The 23,758-nt window shown below is 38.7% G+C and overlaps 3 protein-coding genes across 3 annotated transcripts in view; all 3 read right to left on the bottom strand.

The window, feature by feature from the left end:
* LOC311044756 (zinc finger protein RFP-like) overlaps window positions 1-13,509 on the bottom strand; it is a gene marked incomplete at its 3' end in the record, with an annotated part of 22,837 nt that extends 9,328 nt beyond the window's left edge. The window contains exon 1 of the mRNA XM_084056530.1: window positions 13,503-13,509. The remainder of the gene's footprint in view (window positions 1-13,502) is intronic.
* LOC311044758 (zinc finger protein RFP-like) lies at window positions 5,792-7,457 on the bottom strand (the record flags this gene model as incomplete). The annotated part of the gene is made up of 1 exon (XM_084056532.1): window positions 5,792-7,457. The coding sequence occupies exon 1, from the start codon at window positions 7,454-7,456 to the stop codon at window positions 5,792-5,794; it is 1,665 nt and encodes a 554-aa protein (XP_083912658.1). The 5' UTR covers window position 7,457.
* A 1,802-nt stretch (window positions 13,510-15,311) lies between the features above and the next one.
* LOC311044901 (uncharacterized protein) overlaps window positions 15,312-23,758 on the bottom strand; it is a 28,598-nt gene continuing 20,151 nt past the window's right edge. Inside the window, exon 5 of the mRNA XM_084056711.1 lies at window positions 15,312-17,794. Within this exon, the coding sequence (XP_083912837.1) occupies window positions 16,121-17,794 (1,674 nt within the window). The 3' untranslated portion in view covers window positions 15,312-16,120. The remainder of the gene's footprint in view (window positions 17,795-23,758) is intronic.

The following is a 23,758-nucleotide window of genomic DNA, read 5'->3' as shown; positions in this document are numbered from 1 at the left end:
AGCAGCAGATCATGGCCGTGGTTCAGGAGATGAGTTATCTAATCTCCTGAAAGTATTGGTGTTATATAGTTAACACTAATAATAATAATTACTGTGTTACTATAGTTACCTTCACATCTCCTGTAAGACTCTGCTCTCACTATCACAGTGCAACTTCATCAATAATAAACAACATTATGCACATCTCTTCACATCAACATGTCGTCACAATGATAATTGAACATTATTAAGAAACTAATAATCACATTCCCAAAATAGGGATTGTTAATCAATTATGTTGATTGATTACCGATTATAGTTTTTTATCATGTATTAGTTTAACTCATCCCAAAACAAAATGTTTCGATGAATTGAGTACAAAAGACCCCAAAGGAAACAAGCCATTGTGCATTCTTTTGTTTAAAATCCTCTTAACAGACCTTGTATTGAACTGTACTTCCCTTGCTCAATCAATCAATCAATCAATCAATCAAACAAACCCCTAGTCCAAAATAACCACCATCAGACCTCCAACTTAAGAGTTTACTCACTTCGCTCTGATCAAAGTATAGGAGCCCTTGCATCAAACTAGTTGTGATACTGCCGTCCTTTAAATTCTGTCATGCCCTTCATTAATCATCAGAATCAGTTTTATTTGTCACATCACAGTTTATAGGTGTAAAGCAGTCGGTGAAATTTTATGTGTTTGTGTTTTTTGTGCACACTTGAGTGAGAGAAAAGGACAAAAGGGAAAGAGATAGAAAACAGGTTAAATAGAACAAATAAAGATATATACCTACAGTATACAGATAGTACATGTGACAACAGATGTACATATTTAGAACATTAGTATCATTATGCAGGTAGAAAAAAAGCAGCATCCGGTACAGGGTTTAAGGTGCTGTTTCAAGAACCAGTTTGTGCAGCATGGAAAGGTTAAAACAAAAACAAAAACATATTTCACATGGTTAAAAACCACCTCAGGCAGGCGGTGTTCATGCCTTGCTCAACAGTCTGATGTCATATCTGTAGCCTACAGATAGGTACATGATGAGTGATTAGATTATGAGAGATTAATGAAGGTATGAAAGCATTTAAAGGAATGCAATGTTACTTAACCAGTTTGATGCAAGGGCTCCTAACTTTGACCTTCATTATCTAATCTCTCATCATGTAAGTATCTGTTTTGACTCGAGTGTATTTTTCCATTGGAAAAAACAGAGGATCCGGGCATTTAATAATAAAAGGAGGAAATAGGCTTAATTAAAACAAGGCAAATGGCAACATGTTTCGACCACAACAAGCTTTCATCAGGGCGAAAGTTTTTCCTTTTTATCCTGTTAGATCCAGGAACACCGCCGATGCTTTTAGCAACTTGTTTCTCCTTTGAGCACCTGGTTGTGTTTTTTTCTCTCTTTATTTTTCCATTCGTGCCACTAGTAGTGGAACTTGCATTCCTTTAAATCATGCCATCCTCTTCTCTAATCTCTCATCATGCACGCATCTGTTTCTATTGTTCTATTAGCATACCTTGCATTACACAAGACTTTCTCATGAACACAGAATACCTGTTCACCTTAATGAAAACCACAACTATTGATGCTATCTTGACAAACAAAAAACTAGTTTAGCTGGTAGAACTTCATCTCCTCCTGACCTCAAGTAACACTGTGCTCTGAAAAGCCAGAAATCTGTATAATAATAACCATATGATGGTGAAGATTTGATGATGATGAAGATTAATACTTAATCTATGTATTGGGAGTTGTGCGATGTGAGCATGAAGATTGCTATTAAAAAATAAAAAAAACTCTTAGACCCCCAGTAAAGTACCTGTCTGTCCATCTGTATTGGAAGAGGCAGGACGACAAAGCTCATAGTACTTGTATTTGGGCTCTCCCTACTGGATGATTCTAGTTAATAGCAGTTATGTGAAAACAGACAAGTGCAGTATAAATAATGATGATAAAAACTATTGGGAGACTTTGGCAGCATAAAGGCTGATCCCGATGGCGTCAAGATTTTTTAAATAAAATGATCAATATAAATGATATGTGTGGTGCTCTACTCTAGGATGTAGATGGTTATATCTGTGTGTTTCTTTTGTATCTTGGGGCAGCCTGTGGATGCAGTGTGTAGACTGATGGTTGTACCTGTGTTTTTGACCACAGACTCCCTTTCTGTTTTCACTCTGAATTAAATATCTTTGCGAAGTTTCCCCAGAATATGGATGCTGAGGTTTAAATGGTTAATATATTGGTGCAACCTGTGGATCCCAATATGTAGACTGATGTTTGTATCTATATGCGATTTTGTTTTTCTTTGAACTGGAGGTTTAGAGTCTCATCCAGAGGAAGATGGTTGTATGTGTGTGTTTTAAGCATTGATGTTTGTAATTGTGTATTTTTAATATGTTTTGCCAGCCTGTGGACCCCAGCGTTCCAGTGTCTCTCATCCAGGGGAAATATGGCATCGTTTGAGCCCAGTCAGAGGCAGAGCGGAGCGGGCGTGGTGCCCTGGTCTCCTCCCCAGGTCAACTGGAACCCCTGGACCTCCAGCAACATCGATGATGGACCACTGGCCTTCGTTAGTATTAACAATAATCTGTTATTAATTAATATAATTAATTATTAATGTATACATTTATGATTAAATAGGACTACTGCTCTCTCTCTCTCTCTCTCTCTCTCTCTCTCTCTCTCTCTCTCTCAGTGTACACCAGAACAGATCAGTGCAGATCGTCATCATGAACTGACCAGATGGAACACGATGAAAACCTGCAAAGGTTTTACATTATATTTACTGGTGCACTATTATTATTAATATTAATAGTATTAATGCAGTCTTAATAATGTCAGTAACGTGATCAAAATCCTGTTGCCACTCTACACCCATTAGTCCAGACCTTTGATAAGCTTTTATGGAATTTTACTAAACCCTCTACTGTTAAAAACTTAATGGTAGAATACTTAATTATGCACCATTTGAAATATGATACTGTTGTACTGGAAGCTGACCAGTACAACCACAGTCTGCTTCTGTTGTACTTGGAGATGTTCAGGGTTAATATTTGGTTATTTATGGTTCTAGGGTTAATATTTGGTTTGTTTATGGTTTTAGGGTTAATATTTGGTTTGTTTATATTTACAGGGTTAATATTTGTTATGTTATGTTAATGTTATGGTTAATTTGTGGTTATGTTATGGTTAATTTGTGGTTATGTTATGGTTAATTTGTGGTTATGTTATGGTTAATATTTGGTTATGTTATGGTTAATATTTGGTTATGTTATGGTTATTTCAGGGTAAACGGTGAAAACAGAAACAGAAAGCAGAAACGCTTCAGAAAGCAGAAGCGTCTCAACATGTCGACCTTGAGGATGACCTGGAAGGCCAAAGTTCAACTGAAGGACATCCTGGTCAACGCTGGCTTTCCTGAAGGTTCATGAACGTTCTTTTATCTTCTGTCTTCTGTTTAGGGCTGATTATTTGGGTTGGTGTGATGCGTCCTGTGCTGAAAATAGACGATCTACAAGCACTCAATGCGTCACACTGCGGCACATTGTGAGCCTGTAGATCTACTATTTTCAGTGTGTGACACTGGCATGCAAGAAAGCGTAAATCACCCCGAAGAAATACTTGCATCTGTCTGTTCTGTTTCAATGCCATGAAATAGATCATCACTCTCTCTCTCCCCCTTTCTTCTGTCTCTCTCTATCACTGTCAATCAACCCTTTTATATACACACTTGTCTAAGTTGTCTTAAATTAAAGCCGAGGATTGAATTGGTCTAATCTGTGTGATTGACAGATGTAGAATCTGTATTAAAGAACGGATAGAGTTTGTCAGTGAAGGTGCATCCAGTGAAAGAGTAGAGATGAACTCTGGTCTCCACATCATAAAAGACCAGACCCTCCTCATAATCCACAAACACTCCCACTGGCTGCAGGGAGGAGGACATCAGGGTCATCAAGAGACAAGAGCACGTTACTTTCTATTGCTCGTCCGTCCAGTAACCTTTCGGTGTGATGCCTGCCTTCCTGTTGACAGACTCCCTGGCCACTCCTAAATAGTATCTCTTCCCTTTAACCTGAACCTCATAGTAAAACCTTCCTGAGGAGAAGCCTTGCTTTCCTACGACTGATAAGCAGTCACACACTGGTGTAATACTGAACAATCTCTCTTTGTTGTCTGGGAGATTCTTCTTCATATATATCCATATTAACTTGTTTTCCATTCTCAGACAGGATGAGGTTGCAGTGTGCTGTATCAGGATCCAGAGTTACATCCACTGCATATTGCTGGATGATCCATCTCAGCTCATCCTAAAGCTACTTCTCAATCTCTCGATCAAGTTTCTTTTCCAGCTGAAGCATACAGTAGCTCTTTTCTTAGTCTCTGTATGAAAAATCTGATTCCAGATCAGAACCTGGGCCTTTTCAGCTAAAGGAATAACTCTGGTTGTGTTGATGTTTAAATCTGACCTCAGATCAGAACCAGGGCTCATCTCAGCTAAAGGAATGACGTTGGTCAGTCCTCTACAGCTGCTGCTGTTCACCTCCAAGAAGATCATGTCCAACAGAGACGTGGTGGAACTGGATGACTGGTGACATTTTATTTCATTTCAAACCTTTATTTCAACTCAAATATCACTGATGGTAACCATCCCCCTAACTCTGTTAGTGTACAAATGGAACCAAATGGATCCGTAAACATTAATTTGGTTCCATTTGTACACTCGCATAGTTACAGGCCCTCATTTGTTTTAATATATATGAATCTTAAAACATATTTAGTATTTACCACTGAGAACGTTTAGACCACATTTCATTAAAGTGTTAAAAGTTGATAATATTTATACACACTAAGCATAAATGAAATCAATGAGTATCATTCTTTAAATGTATTTATTTTTGCAACTGAGTTAAATTCAAGCAGTTCACAGGCATATATTTGCACATAATTACAATGAGTGATTTCTATCAAAGAATCACATTTTTATCTTGTATATAATGATAGTATGCAGCTACATAAAATAGCTAAGCATTAACATCACAATCATTGCATTCCTATTTTCAATTTACTCTTCTATAGTAATTACGTTCAAGTACAAAATATTGTTATTACTGTTAGACATTATTCCTGCTCATTAAGGAACTAAAATGTTGAGTTTGACTTAAACTTGACAAGATCAAATACAATCAAGTTATTATACCAAGAAATTACTGTAGACAAGATATCAACAGTATCACGTACAGGAAATACATTTTAACCACTATAACTGGTGGTCTTATTTTGGGCACGTCATAGGCAAAAAACTTTCTCGAAAACTTTCAAATCTTTTTTCAAAATCCTTTGACATTTTTCTCCATAGAAATAGCAGATCTACAAGCTCACAGCCTGTCGCGAGGTGAGCTTGTAGATGCGCTATTTGCAAATAACTGAAGTATAAAGTAGGGCTTTTAGTGTGAAAATTCTAGTGTTTCAATAGAATACATCTGTTATGAACAACATTTAAATGGTGTGATTTGCAATGGCAGTTAAATTGACCCTTTTATATACACACTTGTTGTCTTTAACAACTTAAACAATATTTTATTTTTTTTCTACCGGGGTACCCCAGGGCTCGTACTTGTTCTGCAAGTATTTCCTTAAAATCCTCCATCCTTCCTCCAAAAATATCTCACAACACAACATATCATATTGTGAGCTTGTAGATCGGCTTTCACAGACTGTTCGCCCCGAGAATTGGGACGCTAAGTTTCATGTGGTTAAAATTTACATTTTCATGTGAAGATGAGGATTAAATTAGTCTAATCTATGTGATTGACGGGAGAGATGATCAGAGGAGCAGAGTTTTTACCATTATCGTGATTCTCTGTATTAAAGAATGGAAACATTTTCTCAGTGAAGGTGCATCCAGTGAAAGAGTAGAGATGAACTCTGGTCTCCACATCATAAAAGGAGACCAGACCCTCCTCATAATCCACAAACACTCCCACTTTCTGGACCTTCTCCCTTACAGGAATGGAGACATTAGGGTCAGAATGAGCATGGTACTCATTTCCTTTTAGCATACGTATAATATAGTAACCATTGTCGGGGCTCCATTTGACGCTTCCCTTCCTGTCAATGGACTCTCTGGCCACTCCTAAATGCCACTGAGTCTTATCTTTAACCTGAACCTCATAGTAAAACCTTCCTGAGTAGAAGCTTTGTTTTCCTAAGACTGAAAGCCAAAAGGTCAATCTTGTTGTGTTGTCTGGGAGATCTTTCTTTATGTTTCCATCATGCACTTGTTTTCCATCCTCAGACAGGATGAGATTAGGATGTGCTGTATCAGGGTCCAGAGTTACATCCACTGCATATTGCTGGATCCTCCTCAGCTCATCACACAGCGTCTTCTCCATCTCTTGACTGAGTGTCTTCTCAAGCTGAGCCACAGCTGTCCACACAGTCTCCACATATGAAGACAGATGAACATTGACCTCTGTCCAGTCCTTGGTGGGTGGAGGGGTGTTGATGGATGTGAAGTTCTGGAGGAGGTGGAGGTGGTCTTCAGTGTGTGAGAGCTGCTTCAGCTCAGAGCTTCTCTTCTTTAACTCAGTGATTTCCTGTTCCAGCTCTTTAATGAAGCCTTCAGCCTGTTTCTCTGTTGTTTTCTGCTTCTTTTCAATCACATCAATGAGCTCAGCCTGGCTTCTCTCAATACATCTGATCATAGCAGTAAATACCTGCCCACTGTCTGCTATCTCTCTGTCTGCATCTTTCTTGCTGAGATCTACTGAATGTTTGACTTCCTGAATTTTCACTTGTCTCTCCTGGATCATCTGCTGAACTTCAGCCTCTGTCTTTCCCAGCTCAGCCTTCTTTCCATCACATTCTTCTGCCAGAGATACAGTTTGATGTGACTTGTGGTCTGACTCAGTGCAGAACTGACAAACACACATGTGGTCAGTCTTACAGAACAGCTCCAGATGTCTGTCATGTTTCTTACACATAATGTCTTCTAGGTTCTTTACAGCGTTGATAAGTTTGTGTTGTTGTAACTTTGTGACTCTCTGATGAGGCATCAGGTCAGTCTCACAGTAGGACGTCTGACACACCAGGCAGGTCTTAATGGCCTTGGTCTCAGTACAGATGTCACAGAAGACTTCTTCTGGTTTAGAAGGTTCTTCACAGGAGCCTTCATCTTGAGCAGGTTCTTGGTTTGTGCTGGAAGTTTTTTTGAGCTGCTTTGACTTCCTGAACTGATCAGCCATTTCAGAGAAAACTTTATTAACAGATAATTTTGGTCTCTTATAGAAGATTTCTTTACAAAGAGGACACTGACACACATCAGTACCATCCCAGTAGTTTGTGATACAGGTTTTGCAGTAGTTGTGTCCACATGAAGTGGTGATTGGATCAGTGAACACATCCAGACAGATAGAACACAGGAACTGCTCTTCTGAATGAAGACTGCTGGCGGACGCCATTTCTACACACTGAGAATAAAAATGAAAGAAAAGTAGATTTTGAATAAAAATGAAAGCTAATGAGTTTTTCTAGGTCAGATTATGACAATGTCAATGTCTGAAATTATGTGTAATACATTAAAATAGAAGATATGCTTATTTGAATGCTGTTAAACCTGAAATTTAGAACAGAAGCGAGACACAGGCTCTCTAAGTTTATAACGTTTTTAACACCTCTGGTAGCCTGTGTAAACTTTGAACGGGCCTACAGGTAAATGGGTGTGAAAAATAGTTGGTTAACTCCATCCCTAACCACTCCCCCACTCTCTGGAACCAAACCTGTCTCTACTGACATGTTAAATCTATATTCAGACACCACAAAATATAATTTTCATATATGAACCCAACAGTTTTGCTTGTGATGTCTAAGCTTGTGATTGAGAAAACGAATACAGCAGCATCAGATAACGAGTACAGGACAATAAGTCATTGTATTTCATAGTTCTAGAGCATCAGAGCTCATTTAGTTTTGTATAGCAGGTCAACTGGACTAGACACAACATACGTCTTGGAGCTTACACATTTCTCTCTTTAATCGTACACCATCAAGAGAAGACTGCTACAATGTCAGTCCATCTGGTGGAGGTATTTTATGAAACATGTCTTTGATACACATCTCGAACACTTCTGCATGACAGTGACATCACTATCGAATCCTTGTATCTTTATTCTTGCCTTTTCAACCTTCCTGGAGCTTATATCCGTGCTCTAGTGTGCTGTCACTATAGCTGTATTTTTGACACTCACTTTACTGAAACACTTGAGGGATTAATATACTAGTCTGGCTACATGAGTCCTTATTTCATGTCTAACAACATTCAAGTAGAACTATCAGAAGGTGTAACCCAGGTAAAATAATGTGTCACTCTGCAGTAGATTTCCACCTGTCCAAAGTCAGTTAAACTCTGAGAACAAGCATCTTCTTGTGGATATAACAGTTCTGACTAGTTATAACTTTACATAGTGTACATTATATGCATAATATTGTATGCAAAATATAATAACAGTTATCGAATATAATTGAAAATGACCGATTTTTAAGACTGCAGGTCAGTGAAATGACGTTCCCATGTGAATTTTGGGTTGAGTTTCTTATCTTTTCCATTTTTGCTCTGCTGGGTAATCAACTGTTATACCACTGTGATCAGGGCTGGATCCTGCAGGAGTCTCCTGGCTTTCATGGATTTGGTATCAAACTCCCAAAATTCAGCATGTTCAGGGCATGCAATCTTACAGAGATATTAACTTATAATATATTATTATTAAAGATGGGTCTTACATTGCTTCAGTCATCAAATCAATTTCTGTAGGCATCATCCGCCGCTTGGGGAGTCCCCCCCAAAAAACTCTGAGAGTGTACAAATGGACCCATAAGGGTCCCCTTGTGGTCCCTGGACCTCACTTTTAGAAACCGGTGGCATTATGTGTTCCATAAATCTAGGGAGGTTGATGACTGCTGAGATGACTGTAGTTACACCATACTGACACACGGTGGCAGTATGTGACCTAAAGATCTAGGATCTGATCCTTGTTCTCCTCACTTATTGGTTGATTTACCTGGATAATAAGAGCTCTTCACAGGACTTATTGGTGTAACATTGTTATAATTAAATTAACCTGTGGTAAATTATGAGCGTTCTCATGAATGTACTTTTACATAACATTTTTAATATAGGACTCTTACTTGTAACAGTGTTTTTAGATTGTAGTATTATTTGCTACTTTTACTTAAGTAAATAATCTACTTGTCTGTCTTTTCCCTGCTCACCTTTTTAAACCCAGAACCAATTTGATGAGTTAGCGGACACAACTCAGACCTGTGTCTTTGGTGGTTTTATTATACTAACACACAATACAAACACACTCTAACACTTTTAGGCCAGTAGGCCAGTAGGTTATAAACCTAGAAAATGAAACAACCAACAACAACACAACGACAAATTACTGACATGAAATCTACACACAAAACTATAAAACATATCAGAAATATATACATTTATCGTCATGTAAACACGCTCTCAATTCTTACCGTCAGTCTCGGAGCTCGCAATGGAAAAAATGACAAACGCAGCAATAACACCCTGGTAACTAGTAACACTGGTGCATGTGTAGAACACTTTGTCCTGTTTAGTGAGCATCCACTCTATTTCTATGGGTTTGGTCTACCCATATGGATGTAAACTTCTGTTGATTAATCATGTGACTTATCTGTACATGTGGAAACACAGGTTTTAGCACTGTTCTAAACAGTGGCCACTGTACCCCAGCTCCTTATCTGACCTAATCAATCACTCAGGTGATATGTGTAAAGTCCACTGCTCTGCTGTGGCTTTTATAATTTGGATATATTTGTACCTTCGGATTATAACTTCAGTTTATAACTCCAAATAAGCAGTATTAACCTTCATAAGCATGTATCAACTCCTAGAATAATAACTCGGCCTATCTCTCCGGTATAAGATCCTAAATAAGGAAATACACACTGTCTGCTACCTCTCTGTCTGCATCTTTCTTGCTGTGCTCTACTGAGTCTTTGGCCTCCTGAATCACCACTTGTCTCTCCTGGATCATCTGCTGAACTTCAGCCTGTCTTCCCCAGCTCAACCTTCTTTCCTTCAGGTCTTCAGGGCTTTGAGTTTGATGTTAGTACAGACGTCGCAGCCTACAGGAGACTTCATGTGGTTTAGCAGGTTCTTTGTTTGTGCTGGAAGTTTGTTTCAGCTGCTTTGACAGAAATAACTTTATTAACAGATAATTCTGGTCTCCTATAGAAGGTTTTGTTACATATTGGACACTTACACACATCAGTACTGTCCCAGTGATGTGTGATACAGGTGTTGCAGTAGTTGGTGTCCACATGGAGTGGTGATTGGATCAGTGAACACAACCAGAGAGATAGAACACACAGGAACTTCTCTTCAGAATGGAGAATGCTGGCGGACGCCATTTCTACACAACTGGAAATAAAGTTGACATGATTTTAATGATCAAATATTGTTCTTTAATGATTACATTAAACCTTACATTATAGCGTATTTCCTATATAGCACATATTTTGTATTGACAGACAGTGCAGACACTCAAAGAATAACTACAAATATAGCTGCAAGCAGCGATAATATGGGGCCAGGAGAGAGAAAGAGAAATGATAATTCCTTTAACAGGTCAGTTCATGAAAGTCCTTGCGGTCTTGTTTCCAATGAGGGCCTGTGAGCAATTAGGGGTTAAGAGTCTTGCTCAGGGACAAATTTCGTTTCATCGACACATTTGCTGACCTGGCCTGGAATCGTACCTGGGTCAACCAGAGCCTCTGGCTCCCTAACCACTCAGCTATGGCCGACCCTCAGAGAGAGAGAGAGAGAGAGAGAGAGAGAGAGAGAGAGAGAGAGAGAGAGAGAGAGAGAGAGAGAGAGAGAGAGAGAGAGAGAGAGAGAGAGAGAGAGAGAGAGAGAGAGAGAGAGAGAGAGAGAGAGAGAGAGAGAGAGAGAGAGAGAGAGAGAGAGAGAGAGAGAGAGAGAGAGAGAGAATAGATTGAAGAGACAGAAACATGGAAACGGAATCGATTGAAGATAGAAACGGAATAGATTGAAGAGACAGAGACATTGAAACGGAATAGATTGAAGATAGAAACGGAATAGATTGAAGAGAGAGAGAGAGCCATGGAAACGGAATAGATTGAAGATAGAAACGGAATAGATTGAAGAGAGAGAGAGAGCCATGGAAACGGAATAGATTGAGTCATGTTTTTTGCAATTCAACTTAAATGAGTCTGCATCAAGTGAGGCTTGAACCGGCAACCTTGCGATCATGAGGCACTCTTAGATAGCTGCAACACTACCTATAGTGCTATAGCTTTGTCCAGGCTGATATCGTCTGTTGAGGATCACAAACTCTTGCCTTCTGTCATGACCCAAGCCCCTGTTTCACTAACACAAAGATCACTCGTTCACAAACCATTTACCAATGAAGAAATTGTACATCTCCTCAGAACCAAAACTAGTGAAAGTATTGTAGATCAGCTATTTTCACAATGAAGTATGTAAAAAACACTCAATTAAGTATTTCATGTTATCTTTAACAATTGCAAATGTATTCATTGATAGTCATGTTGTGTGAAATGCAACTTAGATGAAGTCTGCACCAAGTGAGGCTTGAACCTGTGACCTTGAGGTTGTGAGACATACACTTAAGCGGGACGCTATTGGACCAAGAGACAAACCTCTGAAAAAAGAGATCACACTGATCATACAGTTTCACGCAAATAGCTGAAAAATCCTGGGTTTAAGTGTTTTTCAAACTGCTCAAGATTGCGGACAACCTAAGGGCGGTGCTTACTGGTCAACGTGATAGATGTGTTCCTCATTAGTCAAGGCACATGTGTAAGCAGGTCTAATGGCTGTCGGCCAAACGAGGCATGACTTTTGCCTGTTTAAAGTTTCAATTTTCAAAAAATTGCTATAGCGCCCCCGTTTGACCAATTGGAGTAAGATTGGTTTCAGTGATATTTGGAATGGCCCTTTACATTTCTGCAAAGTTTCAAAGAATGGTAAGTCTGCATGTATGAGTTAGGGGCAGATGAATAATTGTCATAAAACTGCAATATTCATTGGCTCATTAAAGCTTCATTTTTTCACTTATGGAAGATATTTTGCAAACGTTTTTTGGTATAGGTCCAAAGTTCATGTGTAAAAAGTTTCGTGCAGATTACTCAAAAATCCCAGGAGGAGATAGGTTTTAACTGTTTTTCATATAATTCAAAATGGTGGGAGATCTAAAGGTCAGAGGTCAAAAGTCAGAGTGTGAAAGTTGTTCAGCATGAGGAGACGCATGTGTGCATCGAAGTTTCATGGCTGTAGGTGAAACAGGGCATGAGTTGTACCTGATCAAAGTTGGCATTTTTCAATTGAGTGCTATAGCGCCACCTTTTGACGAAAGATTGTGAGAATTATTTCTTGATCATTTTTCATGACCATCTATCATATGGCCGAGTTTCATAAAAAGCGACTGCACGGTTCAGCCAGAACTGCCAAAAGTGGCAGAAGAAGAAGAAACGGAATAATGCCAATAACAATATGGGTCCATGCTGGAAGCCTGGCCCATAACTATAAATATATTGTTTTAAAAGTCATTTTAACTCAAGTGAATAGCAGAGTTCTCACCACAGCTATAACGACAGTGGTGATATTGTTAGAATCCCCTTCTGGATATTTGATGAACAGTAAACACTGACAGCCAATCAAAATCCATCTGAATTTACAAGGCATCAAGTTCATTATGTTTACAGAACATTATAGTTTATCAGTGTGTGTGTGTGTGTGTGTGTGTGTGCTTAGTGCTCACATCATTATCATTATATTGTAACTATTATTATTGGTGTGGATGGCACTTTAGACTCTTAATGTTAATTCATTGAAACACTTCATTCATATGATGAATGGTAATCATTTGTGCTGAAAATCCTATCTATACCGTACTCACCTGTCTGTCCTTTCCCCCCCTTTTTTATAAAATTTCTATCCTGTGATTTTTGTAACCCATTTTTTTTCACCCGGTGCCAATTTCCTAAGTGATCCTGGGCGCTACACCAGTCCCCACCAGCCTAGGGAGGCCAGGGCCGAGCTCATGCTTCCTTCAATGCATGAGAGCCAACTGACCTTCTTGTCACCTGACAGGGTGGAGTTTCCCTGGTAGGACGTAGCGCGTGGAAGGAACACGTTATTCCAACCAGTTCCCTTCCCCTCCATCAGGTGCCCCGGCTGTCTGGCTGGCGGTATAGTGACCAGGATTACTACATGTTTTTGTGAGGGTATTAACTACCCTTGGAGACACGGGGAGAACATGCAAACTCCACACACAGAGGCCCTTTCGCCAACCCCACCAAGGGTATGGGCGCTGATGATGCGGAGAAGACACACCCGCAGTGCCCACAGCGTCCCCGGCAGGAATCGAACAGGACCTTCTAACTGTGAGGCGACAGCGCTACCGACTGCGCCACCGTGCCCCTAACCTGTCTATGTCCTTAAGTCTTCTGTGTTAAAATCTTTTATCTGTGATAAACTCTTGTTGATGTGAGTTTTTTTTATACACAACATATTCTCAGTTGTCACACTGCTATAGGTGTGTGTGTGTGTGTGTGTGTGTGTGTGTGTGTGTGTGTGTGTGTGTGTGTGTGTGTGTGTGTGTGTGTGTGTGTGTGTGTGTGTGTGTGTGTGTGTGTGTGTGTGTGTGTGTGTGTGTGTGTGTGTGTGTGATACATCATTTTCAGTAGATGTCAGTCAGCATTGCTTCACTGCAGTCATTTTATACTGTGAGCAGGTTCAAAGGTGCAGAATACAACATGTACATTCATAACATTACATGTATATTCTATTTGTATTTAATTATTGTCTATCAGGTGGATATAATATACTTTCATACCACTTTAAACATTTGACCGTCGGTTTTTCAGTGAGTTAACATCAATCACATTTTTGATCAAAGTCCTTCAGATATTGTTTTATAACTCTAGTTAAACTAAGAATGTTGTTGAGTGATCAGCCATACTGCTGTATGTGACAGTGGGGGACAAAGTACTCAACTCCTGTACTTCAGTCAAAGTATAGATACTCCTGGTCAAATATTACTCAACTACAAGTGAAAGATGCTCAGTCAAATTTGTACTTCAGTTAAAGTACTGGAGTACTTGCTTTTAAAATACTAAGTAGGCCTATTCAAAAGTTAAAAAAATTCAAGTGGTATACATTTTATAAAAATAATCATAAAAAGCTTGTAGATCAGTTACTTTTTGAAATGGAACACTATCATACTACAGAGTTTAGGCATGGAGATAGACTGTAGCTTCACAGACCAAACACACAGTGTCATAATATATGTATATCATACAATCTGGCCAGGCTAATCTTGTTATGATTAGCCTACTTACTCACTGCCCTTTATGCTGGCTGGTATGCAGGGCAGCAACACATGGTTATGATTACTGTGATTAAATGATACTTATAGATGACTGTGTAACTGTGGTGCTCTTATCAGTACATGGTACAAAATGTTATCCATGACTACAAATGTAATGATTATTATAGTAGAGAGGGCAACATAATCATTTCAACAGTAATGAACAAAAAATGCATTTTCTCCAAAAAGCTTGGGAGGTCAATGTTCACTGCAGAGCAGTTGATGGGAGGAAGGATTTGAAAATTGTGTGAACAACAAGACTGGATGGATGGATGGATGGATGGATAATACTTCCATAGTGTGCAGTCAGTTGACAGAACAGCTTCTGTTTGAGTGTCTGTTATCTAACGGATCCATTTGGACCTGACGTTGAGAAACCAGTGGCATTATGTGACTTAAAACTCTATGGAGGTTGAAGACTGCTGAGATGACTGTAGTTACACCATACTGACACACGGTGGCAGTATGTGACCTAAAGATCTAGGATCTGATCCTTGTTCTCATCACTTATTGGTTGATTTGTAATGTTGCTGTTATTAACAGATCTAGGATCTGTTAATAACATGGCTCTGAGCTGTAGGTCAGTTTACCTGATACTTTAGAGCTCTTCACAGGACTTATGTATGTAACATTATTATAATTAAATGAACCTGTGGTTATTATGAATGTTCTCAAAAGAATAGTTTTACTACAAAAAAATGTAATGTAGGACTTTACTTGTAACAGTGTTTCTACATTATGGTATTGCTACTTTAAATAATCACCAGTACTAATGTGTGTGTCTTTTACCTGCTCACCTTTTAAACCCTGGACCAGTTTGATGACCATATATATATATATATATATATATATATATATATTTTTTTTTTTAAACATATTTAGTATTTCTCACTGAGAACGTTTAGACCACATTTCATAAAAATGTACATACTACACACTAAGAATAAATGAAATCAATGAGTATGATTCTTTATATTTTATTTTTTTGCAACTAAGTGAGTTAAATTCAAGCAGTTCACAGGCATACATTTGCACATAAACAATGAGTGTCTTCTCTATCAAAGAATCACATTTTCATCTTGTATATAATGATAGCATGTAGCTACATAAAATAACTAATCATTAAGATCACAATCATTGCATTCCTTTTTTTCAATTAACTCTTCTATAGTGGTTACATTCAAGTACAAAATATTGTTATACTCTTACAAATTATTCCTGCTCATTAAGGAACTAGAATGTTGAGTTTGACTTAAACTTGAATTATATAAAATCAAATACAATCAAGTTATTGTACCAAGAAATAAATGTAGACTAGATATCAACAGTATCACATACAGGAAATACATTTTAACCACTTTAACTGGTGTTCTTATTTTGGCCATGTAATTATAGGCAAAAGAACTTCTCAAAAACATTCAAATCTTTTTTCAAATTCCTTTGACCAAAAATAGCAGATCTACAAGCTCACAGCATGTCGCGATGTGAGCTTGTAGATGTGCTATTTGCAAATAACTGTTGTGTGAAGATGTATTCTAGTGTTTCAATAGAATACATCTGTTATGAATAACATTTAAATGGCGTGATTTGCAATGGCAGTTAAATTAACCCTTGTATATACACACTTGTTGTCTTCCTTAAATATTTTGATGTGAAGATGAAGATTAAATTAGTCTAATCTATGTGATTGACAGGAGAGATGATCAGAGGAGCAGAGTTTTTACCATTATCGTATGTCCCTGTATTAAAGAATGGATATATTTTCTCAGTGAAGGTACATCCAGTGAAAGAGTAGAGATGAACTCTGGTCTTCACATCATAAAAGGAGACCAGACCCTCCTCATAATCCACAAACACTCCCACTTTCTGGAGCTTCTCTTTTACAGGGATTGAGACATCAGGGTTAGAATGAGCATGGTACTCATTTCCTTTTAGCATACGTATAATACAGTAACCATTGTCGGGGCTCCATTTGACCCGTTCCTTCCTGTTGATGGACTCTCTGGCCACTCCTAAATGCCACTCATTCTTATCTTTAACCTGAACCTCATAGTAAAACCTTCCTGAGGAGAAGCCTTGTTTTCCTAAGACTGAAAGCCAAACGGTCAATCTCATTGTGTTGTCTGGGAGATTTTTATTTATGTTTCCATCATGCACTTGTTTTCCATCCTCAGACAGGATGAGGTTGCAGTGTGCTGTATCAGGATCCAGAGTTACATCCACTGCATATTGCTGGATCCTCCTCAACTCATCACACAGCTTCTCCATCTCCTGACTGAGTGTATTCTCCAGCTGAGCCACAGCTGTCCACACAGTCTCCACATATGAAGACTGATGGACATTGACCTTTGTCCAGTCCTTGGTGGGTGGAGGGGTGTTGATGGATGTGAAGTTCTGGAGGAGATGGATGTGGTCTTCAGTGTGTGAGAGCTGCTTCAGCTCAGAGCTTCTCTTCTTTAACTCAGTGATTTCCTGTTGCAGCTCTTTAATGAAGCCTTCAGCCTGTTTCTCTGTTGTTTTCTGCTTCCCTTCAATCACATCAATGAGCTCAGCCTGGCTTCTCTCTATACAGCTGATCATAGCAGTGAAGACCTGCACACTGTCTGCTATCTCTCTGTCTGCATCTTTCCTGCTGAGATCTACTGAGTGTTTGACCTCCTGAACCTTCACTTCTCTCTCCTGGATCATCTGCTGAACTTCAGCCTCTGTCTTTCCCAGCTCAGCCTTCTTTCTATCACATTCTTCTTCCAGAGATACAGTTTGATGTGACTTGTGGTCTAACAAAATGCAGAACTGACAAACACACATGTGGTCAGTCTTACAGAACAGCTCCAGAGGTCTGTCATGTTTCTTACACATAATGTCTTCTAGGTTCTTTACAGCGTTGATAAGTTTGTGTTGTTGTAACTTTGTGACTCTCTGATGAGGCATCAGGTCAGTCTCACAGTAGGACGTCTGACACACCAGACAGGTCTTAATGGCCTTGGTCTCTGTACAGATGTCACAGAAGACTTCTTCTGGTGTAGAAGGTTCTTCACAGCAGACTTCATCTGGTTGAGCAGGTTCTTGGTTTGTGCTGGAAGTTTTTTTGAGCTGCTCTGACTGCCTGAACTGATCAGCCATTTCAGAGAAAACTTTATTAACAGATACTTTTGGTCTCTTATAGAAGATTTCTTTACAAAGAGGACACTGACACACATCAGTAGTGTCCCAGTAGTTTGTGATACAGGCTTTGCAGTAGTTGTGTCCACATGAAGTGGTGATTGGATCAGTGAACACATCCAGACAGATAGAACACAGGAACTGCTCTTCTGAATGAAGACTGCTGGCGGACGCCATTTCTACACACTGAGAATAAAAATGAAAGAAATGTAGATTTTGAATAAAAATGAAAGCTAATGAGTTTTTCTAGGTCAGATTATGACAATGGCAATGTCTGAAATGATGTGTAATACATTAAAATAGAAGATATGCTTATTTGAATGCTGTTAAACCTTAAATTTAGAATAGAAGCGAGACAGGCTCTCTAAGTTTATAACGTTTTTAACACCTCTGGTAGCCTGTGTAAACTTTGAACGGGCCTACAGGTAAATGGGTGTGAAAAATAGTTGGTTAACTCCATCCCTAACCACTCCCCCACTCTTTGGAACCAAACCTGTCTCTACTGACATGTTAAATCTATATTCAGACACTACAAAATATCATTTTCATATATGAACCCAACAGTTTTGCTTGTGATGTCTAAGCTTGTGATTGAGAAAACGAATACAGCAGCATCAGATAACGAGTACAGGACAATAAGTCATTGTATTTCATAGTTCTAGAGCATCAGAGCTCATTTAGTTTTGTATAGCAGGTCAACTGGACTAGACACAACATACGTCTTGGAGCTTACACATTTCTCTCTTTAATCGTACACCATCAAGAGCAGACTGCTACAATGTCAGTCCATCTGGTGGAGGTATTTTATGAAACATGTCTTTGATACACATCTCGAACACTTCTGCATGACAGTGACATCACTATCGAATCCTTGTATCTTTATTCTTGCCTTTTCAACCTTCCTGGAGCTTATATCCGTGCTCTAGTGTGCTGTCACTATAGCTGTATTGTTGACACTCACTTTACTGAAACACTTGAGGGATTAATATACTAGTCTGGCTACATGAGTCCTTATTTCATGTCTAACAACATTCAAGTAGAACTATCAGAAGGTGTAACCCAGGTAAAATAATGTGTCAGTCTGCAGTAGATTTCCACCTGTCCAAAGTCAGAGAACAAGCATCTTCTTGTGGATATAACAGTTCTGACTAGTTATAACTTTACATACTGTACATTATATGCATAATATTGTATGCAAAATATAATAACAGTTATCGAATATAATTGAAAATGACCGATTTTTAAGACTGCAGGTCAGTGAAATGACGTTCCCATGTGAATTTTGGGTTGAGTTTCTTATCTTTTCCATTTTTGCTCTGCTGGGTAATCAACTGTTATACCACTGTGATCAGGGCTGGATCCTGCAGGAGTCTCCTGGCTTTCATGGATTTGGTATCATACTCCCAAAATTCAGCATGTTCAGGGCATGCAATCGTACAGAGATATTAACTTATAATATATTATTATTAAAGATGGGTCATCAAATCAATTTCTGTAGGCATCATCCGCCGCTTGGGGAGTCCCCCCCAAAAAACTCTGAGAGTGTACAAATGGACCCATAAGGGTCCCCTGGTGGTCCCTGGACCTCACTTTTAGAAACCGGTGGCATTATGTGTTCCATAAATCTAGGGAGGTTGATGACTGCTGAGATGACTGTAGTTACACCATACTGACACACGGTGGCAGTATGTGACCTAAAGATCTAGGATCTGATCCTTGTTCTCCTCACTTATTGGTTGATTTACCTGGATAATAAGAGCTCTTCACAGGACTTATTGGTGTAACATTGTTATAATTAAATTAACCTGTGGTAAATTATGAGCGTTCTCATGAATGTACTTTTGTACTTTTACATAACATTTTGAATACAGGACTCTTACTTGTAACAGTGTTTTAGATTGTAGTATTATTTGCTACTTTTACTTAAGTAAATAATCTCCTTGTCTGTCTTTTCCCTGCTCACCTTTTTAACCCAGAACCAATTTGATGAGTTAGCGGACACAACTCAGACCTGTGTCTTTGATGGTTTTATTATACTAACACACAATACAAACACACTCTAATACTTTTAGGCCAGTAGGCCAGTAGGTTATAAACCTAGAAAATGAAACAAACAACAACAACACAACGACAAATTACTGACATGAAATATAGACACAAAACTATAAAACATATCAGAAATATATACATTTATCGTCATGTAAACACGCTCTCAATTCTTACCGTCAGTCTCGGAGCTCGCAATGGAAAAAATGACAAACGCAGCAATAACACCCTGGTAACTAGTAACACTGGTGCATGTGTAGAACACTTTGTCCTGTTTAGTGAGCATCCACTCTATTTATATGGGTTTGGTGTACCCATGTGTGGGTGTAACCTTCTGTTGATTAATCATGTGACTTAAATGTGGAAACACAGAATTTAGCACTGTTCTAAACAGTAGCCACTGTACCTCAGCTCCTCATCTGACCTAATCAATCAACAATCACTCAGGTGACATGTGTAAAGTCCACTGCTGTGCTGTGGCTTTTAGAATGTGTATATAGTTGTACCTTCGGATTATAACCTCAGTTTATAACTCCAAATAAGCAGTATTAACCTTCATATAAGCATGTATCAACTCCTAGAATAATAACTTGGCCTATCACTCCGGTATAAGATCCTAAATAAGGAAATAAACACTGTCTGCTACCTCTCTGTCTGCATCTTTCTTGCTGTGCTCTACTGAGTCTTTGGCCTCCTGAATCATCACTTGTCTCTCCTGGATCATCTACTGAACTTCAGACTGTCTTTCCCAGCTCAACCTTCTTTCCTTCAGGTCTTCAGGGCTTTGAGTTTGATGTCAGTACAGACGACACAGGAGACTTCATCTGGTTTAGCAGGTTCTTGGTTTGTGCTGGAAGTTTGTTTCAGCTGCTTTGACAGAACTTTATTAACAGAGCATTCTGGTCTTCTGTAGAAGGTTTTGTTACATATTGGACACTTGCACACATCATTAGTGTCCCAGTGATGTGTGATACAGGTGTTGCAGTAGTTGTGTCCACATGGAGTGGTGATTGGATCAGTGAACAAATCCAGACAGATAGAACATAGGAACTACTCTTCAGAATGGAGAATGCTGGCGGACGCCATTTCTAGACAACTGGAAATAAAGTTGACATGATTTTAATTATGAAATATTGTTCTTTAATGATTACATTAAACCTTCAATTATAGCGTATTTCCTATATAGCACATATTTTGTATTGACAGACAATGCAGACACTCAAAGAATAACTACAGCTATAAATATATTGTTTTAAAAGTCGTTCTAACTCAAGTGAATAGCAGAGTTCTCACCACAACTATAACGACAGTGGTGATATTGTTAGAATCCCCTTCTGGATATTTGATGAACAGTAAACACTGACAGCCAATCAAAATCCATCTGAATTTACAAGGCATCAAGTTCATTATGTTTACAGAACATTATAGCTTATCAGAGTGTGTGTGTGTGTGTGTGTGTGTGTGTGTGTGTGTGTGTGTGTGTGTGTGTGTGTGTGTGTGTGTGTGTGTGTGTGTGTGTGTGTGTGTGTGTGTGTGTGTGTGTGTGTGCTCACATCATTATCATTATATTGTAACTATTATTCTTGGTGTGGCTGGCACTTTAGACTCTTAATGTTAATTCATTGAAACACTTCATTCATAGTGGTGAATGGTAATCATTTGTGCTGAAAATCCTATCTATACCGTACTCACCTGTCTATGTCCTTAAGTCTTCTGTGTTAATGATAAAATCTTGTTTTTTATACACAACATATTCTCAGCTGTCACACTGCTGTAGGTGTGTTTTACTCTGTGTGTGTGTGTGTGTGTGTGTGTGTGTGTGTGTGTGTGTGTGTGTGTGTGTGTGTGTGTGTGTGTGTGTGTGTGTGTGTGTGTGTTAGATCATTTACGGTAGGTGTCAGTCAGCATTGCTTCCCTCCTTGTAAAAGTTTCACTGCGGTCATTTCATTTGTGAGCCGGTTCAAAGGTGCAGAGTAAAACATGTACATTCATAACATTACATAATCTATTTTTATGTCATTATTGTCCATCAGGTGGATAGAATATTTTCTGTGTAGATCTAAAGCGTTCTCAATCTATGGCTTATTCCCTGTGTGGTCATATACTTTCATATCACTTGAAACATTTAATTGTCTGTTTTTCAGTGAGTTTAATATCATCAACCATGTTTTTGTCCTTCAGATATTGTTGTATCACTCTGGTTCTCATCGTAAAGTAAGAATGTTGTTGAGTGATCAGCCATGCTGCTGTATGTGACAGTGGTGGACCAAGTACTCAATCCAGTACTTGAGTCAAAGTCTAGATACTCCTGGTCAAATTTTACTCAACTGAAAGTTACTCTGTCAAATTTGTACTTGAGCCAGGAACTCTTATAAGAACTGGAGTACTTGCTTTTAACAAATACTTAGGTAGGCCTATACAAGTATACACATTACAAAGTAGAATACATTTTATAAAAATACAAATCAAATCTTATAGATCAGTTCCTTTTTGAAACATGACACTATCATACTACAGAGTTTAGGCATGCAGGTATAGGCTGTAGCTTCATAGACCAGACACACAGTGTCATAATGTATGTATATCATACAATCTGCCAGGCTAATCTTGTGATTTAAATTTCAATTTGATTACTTTGGTTAAATGATACTTATAGATGACTGTGTACCTGTGGTGCTCTTATCAGAACATGTTACAAAAAGTTATCCATGACTACAATGTAATGATGTAGTAGTCGAATCATTTCAACGGTAATGGACAAAAAGGCATTTTCACAAAAAAAGCTTGGGAGGTCGATTTTCACTTCAGAGCAGCTGATGGGAGGAAGGATTTGAAAAATGGTGTGAACAACAAGACTGGATGGATGGATGGATAATACTTCCATAGTTTACAGACAGTTTGACAAACCGCTCCTGTTTCAGTGTATGTTATCTGGCTCAAGATCAGAACTGTATTCATCTCAGCTAAAGGAATGACAATGGTTTTGTCCATGTTCAAATCTGACCTCAGATCAGAACCAGGGCTCATCTCAGCTAAAGGAATGACATTGGTCAGTCCTCTACAGATGCTGCTGTTCACCTCCAAGAAGATCATGTCCAACAGAGACGTGGTGGAACTGGATGATTGGTGACATTTCATTTCATGTCATTTCAAACCTTCATTTCACCTCACATAACACAGAGGTTACCCTAATTTTCAGCAACGCTTTGTACAAAAATAGCCATCACAACGATGATTGTCTTTGTGACATTTTACTAAACAAGCATAAATGAGCATCACAATAAAACAAGCAAGTTAAAGGAGTGGTTAACCCAAAAAACAACTTATTTTCTATCAATTACACACTCCATAAAGCCTTGAATTCATCAAGATTCTTTTGTTTTTGTCTCATTCCTAAGCCAATAATTTGATGACCGGCGGAAAGATATTAATGGCTCTGGTAGCACACTCTGCAAGTCTCCTACCAGAGACTCCACCGGTCATCAAATTATTGGCTTACAAATGCATCAAAAAATAAAGAAATCTCCATGAATTCGACGCTTCATGGGGTGTGTAATTGATAGAAAATAAGACATTTTATGGGGGGTGAACTACTCCTTTAAAATGACCATATAACTCAAAGCAAAGCAGTTACTGTACATGTTGACGAGAAAGATAGGAGAGCATTACTTTCCACCACTAGATAGATGACTGTACTTACAGCACTGATTCTAGAACTTTTCTTGTTTCAACAACCCCCAGTTTGAGATGCATTAGAACACAGACTGGCATTTGATCTCTGAGACCCCAAATCTACACTGTAAAATCCTTAATTTAACTCTGAGAGTGTACAGATGGAACCAAATGGACCCGTAAAAGGGTCTATTTGGTTAAATTTGTACACTCAGAGTTACAGGTCGTCACAGGTCCATTTGGACACCTGGTGGTCCTCGGGCCCGATGTTGAGAATATGTGACCTACAGTATACATCAAGGGAGGTTGATGACTGAGATGACTGTAGTTACACCATACTGACACACGGTAGCAGTATGCGACCTCCCATATTGGTTGATTTGTAATGTTGGTGATCTAGCATCTGTTAATAACATGGCTCTCTCCTTCATG

Source organism: Gymnoscopelus microlampas, assembly GCF_963454915.1.
Source record: "Gymnoscopelus microlampas genome assembly, chromosome: 5".
NCBI lineage: Eukaryota > Metazoa > Chordata > Actinopteri > Myctophiformes > Myctophidae > Gymnoscopelus > Gymnoscopelus microlampas.
The sequence above is the reverse complement of the archived record's forward strand: the minus strand, read 5'-3'. Positions and strand labels throughout refer to the sequence as shown.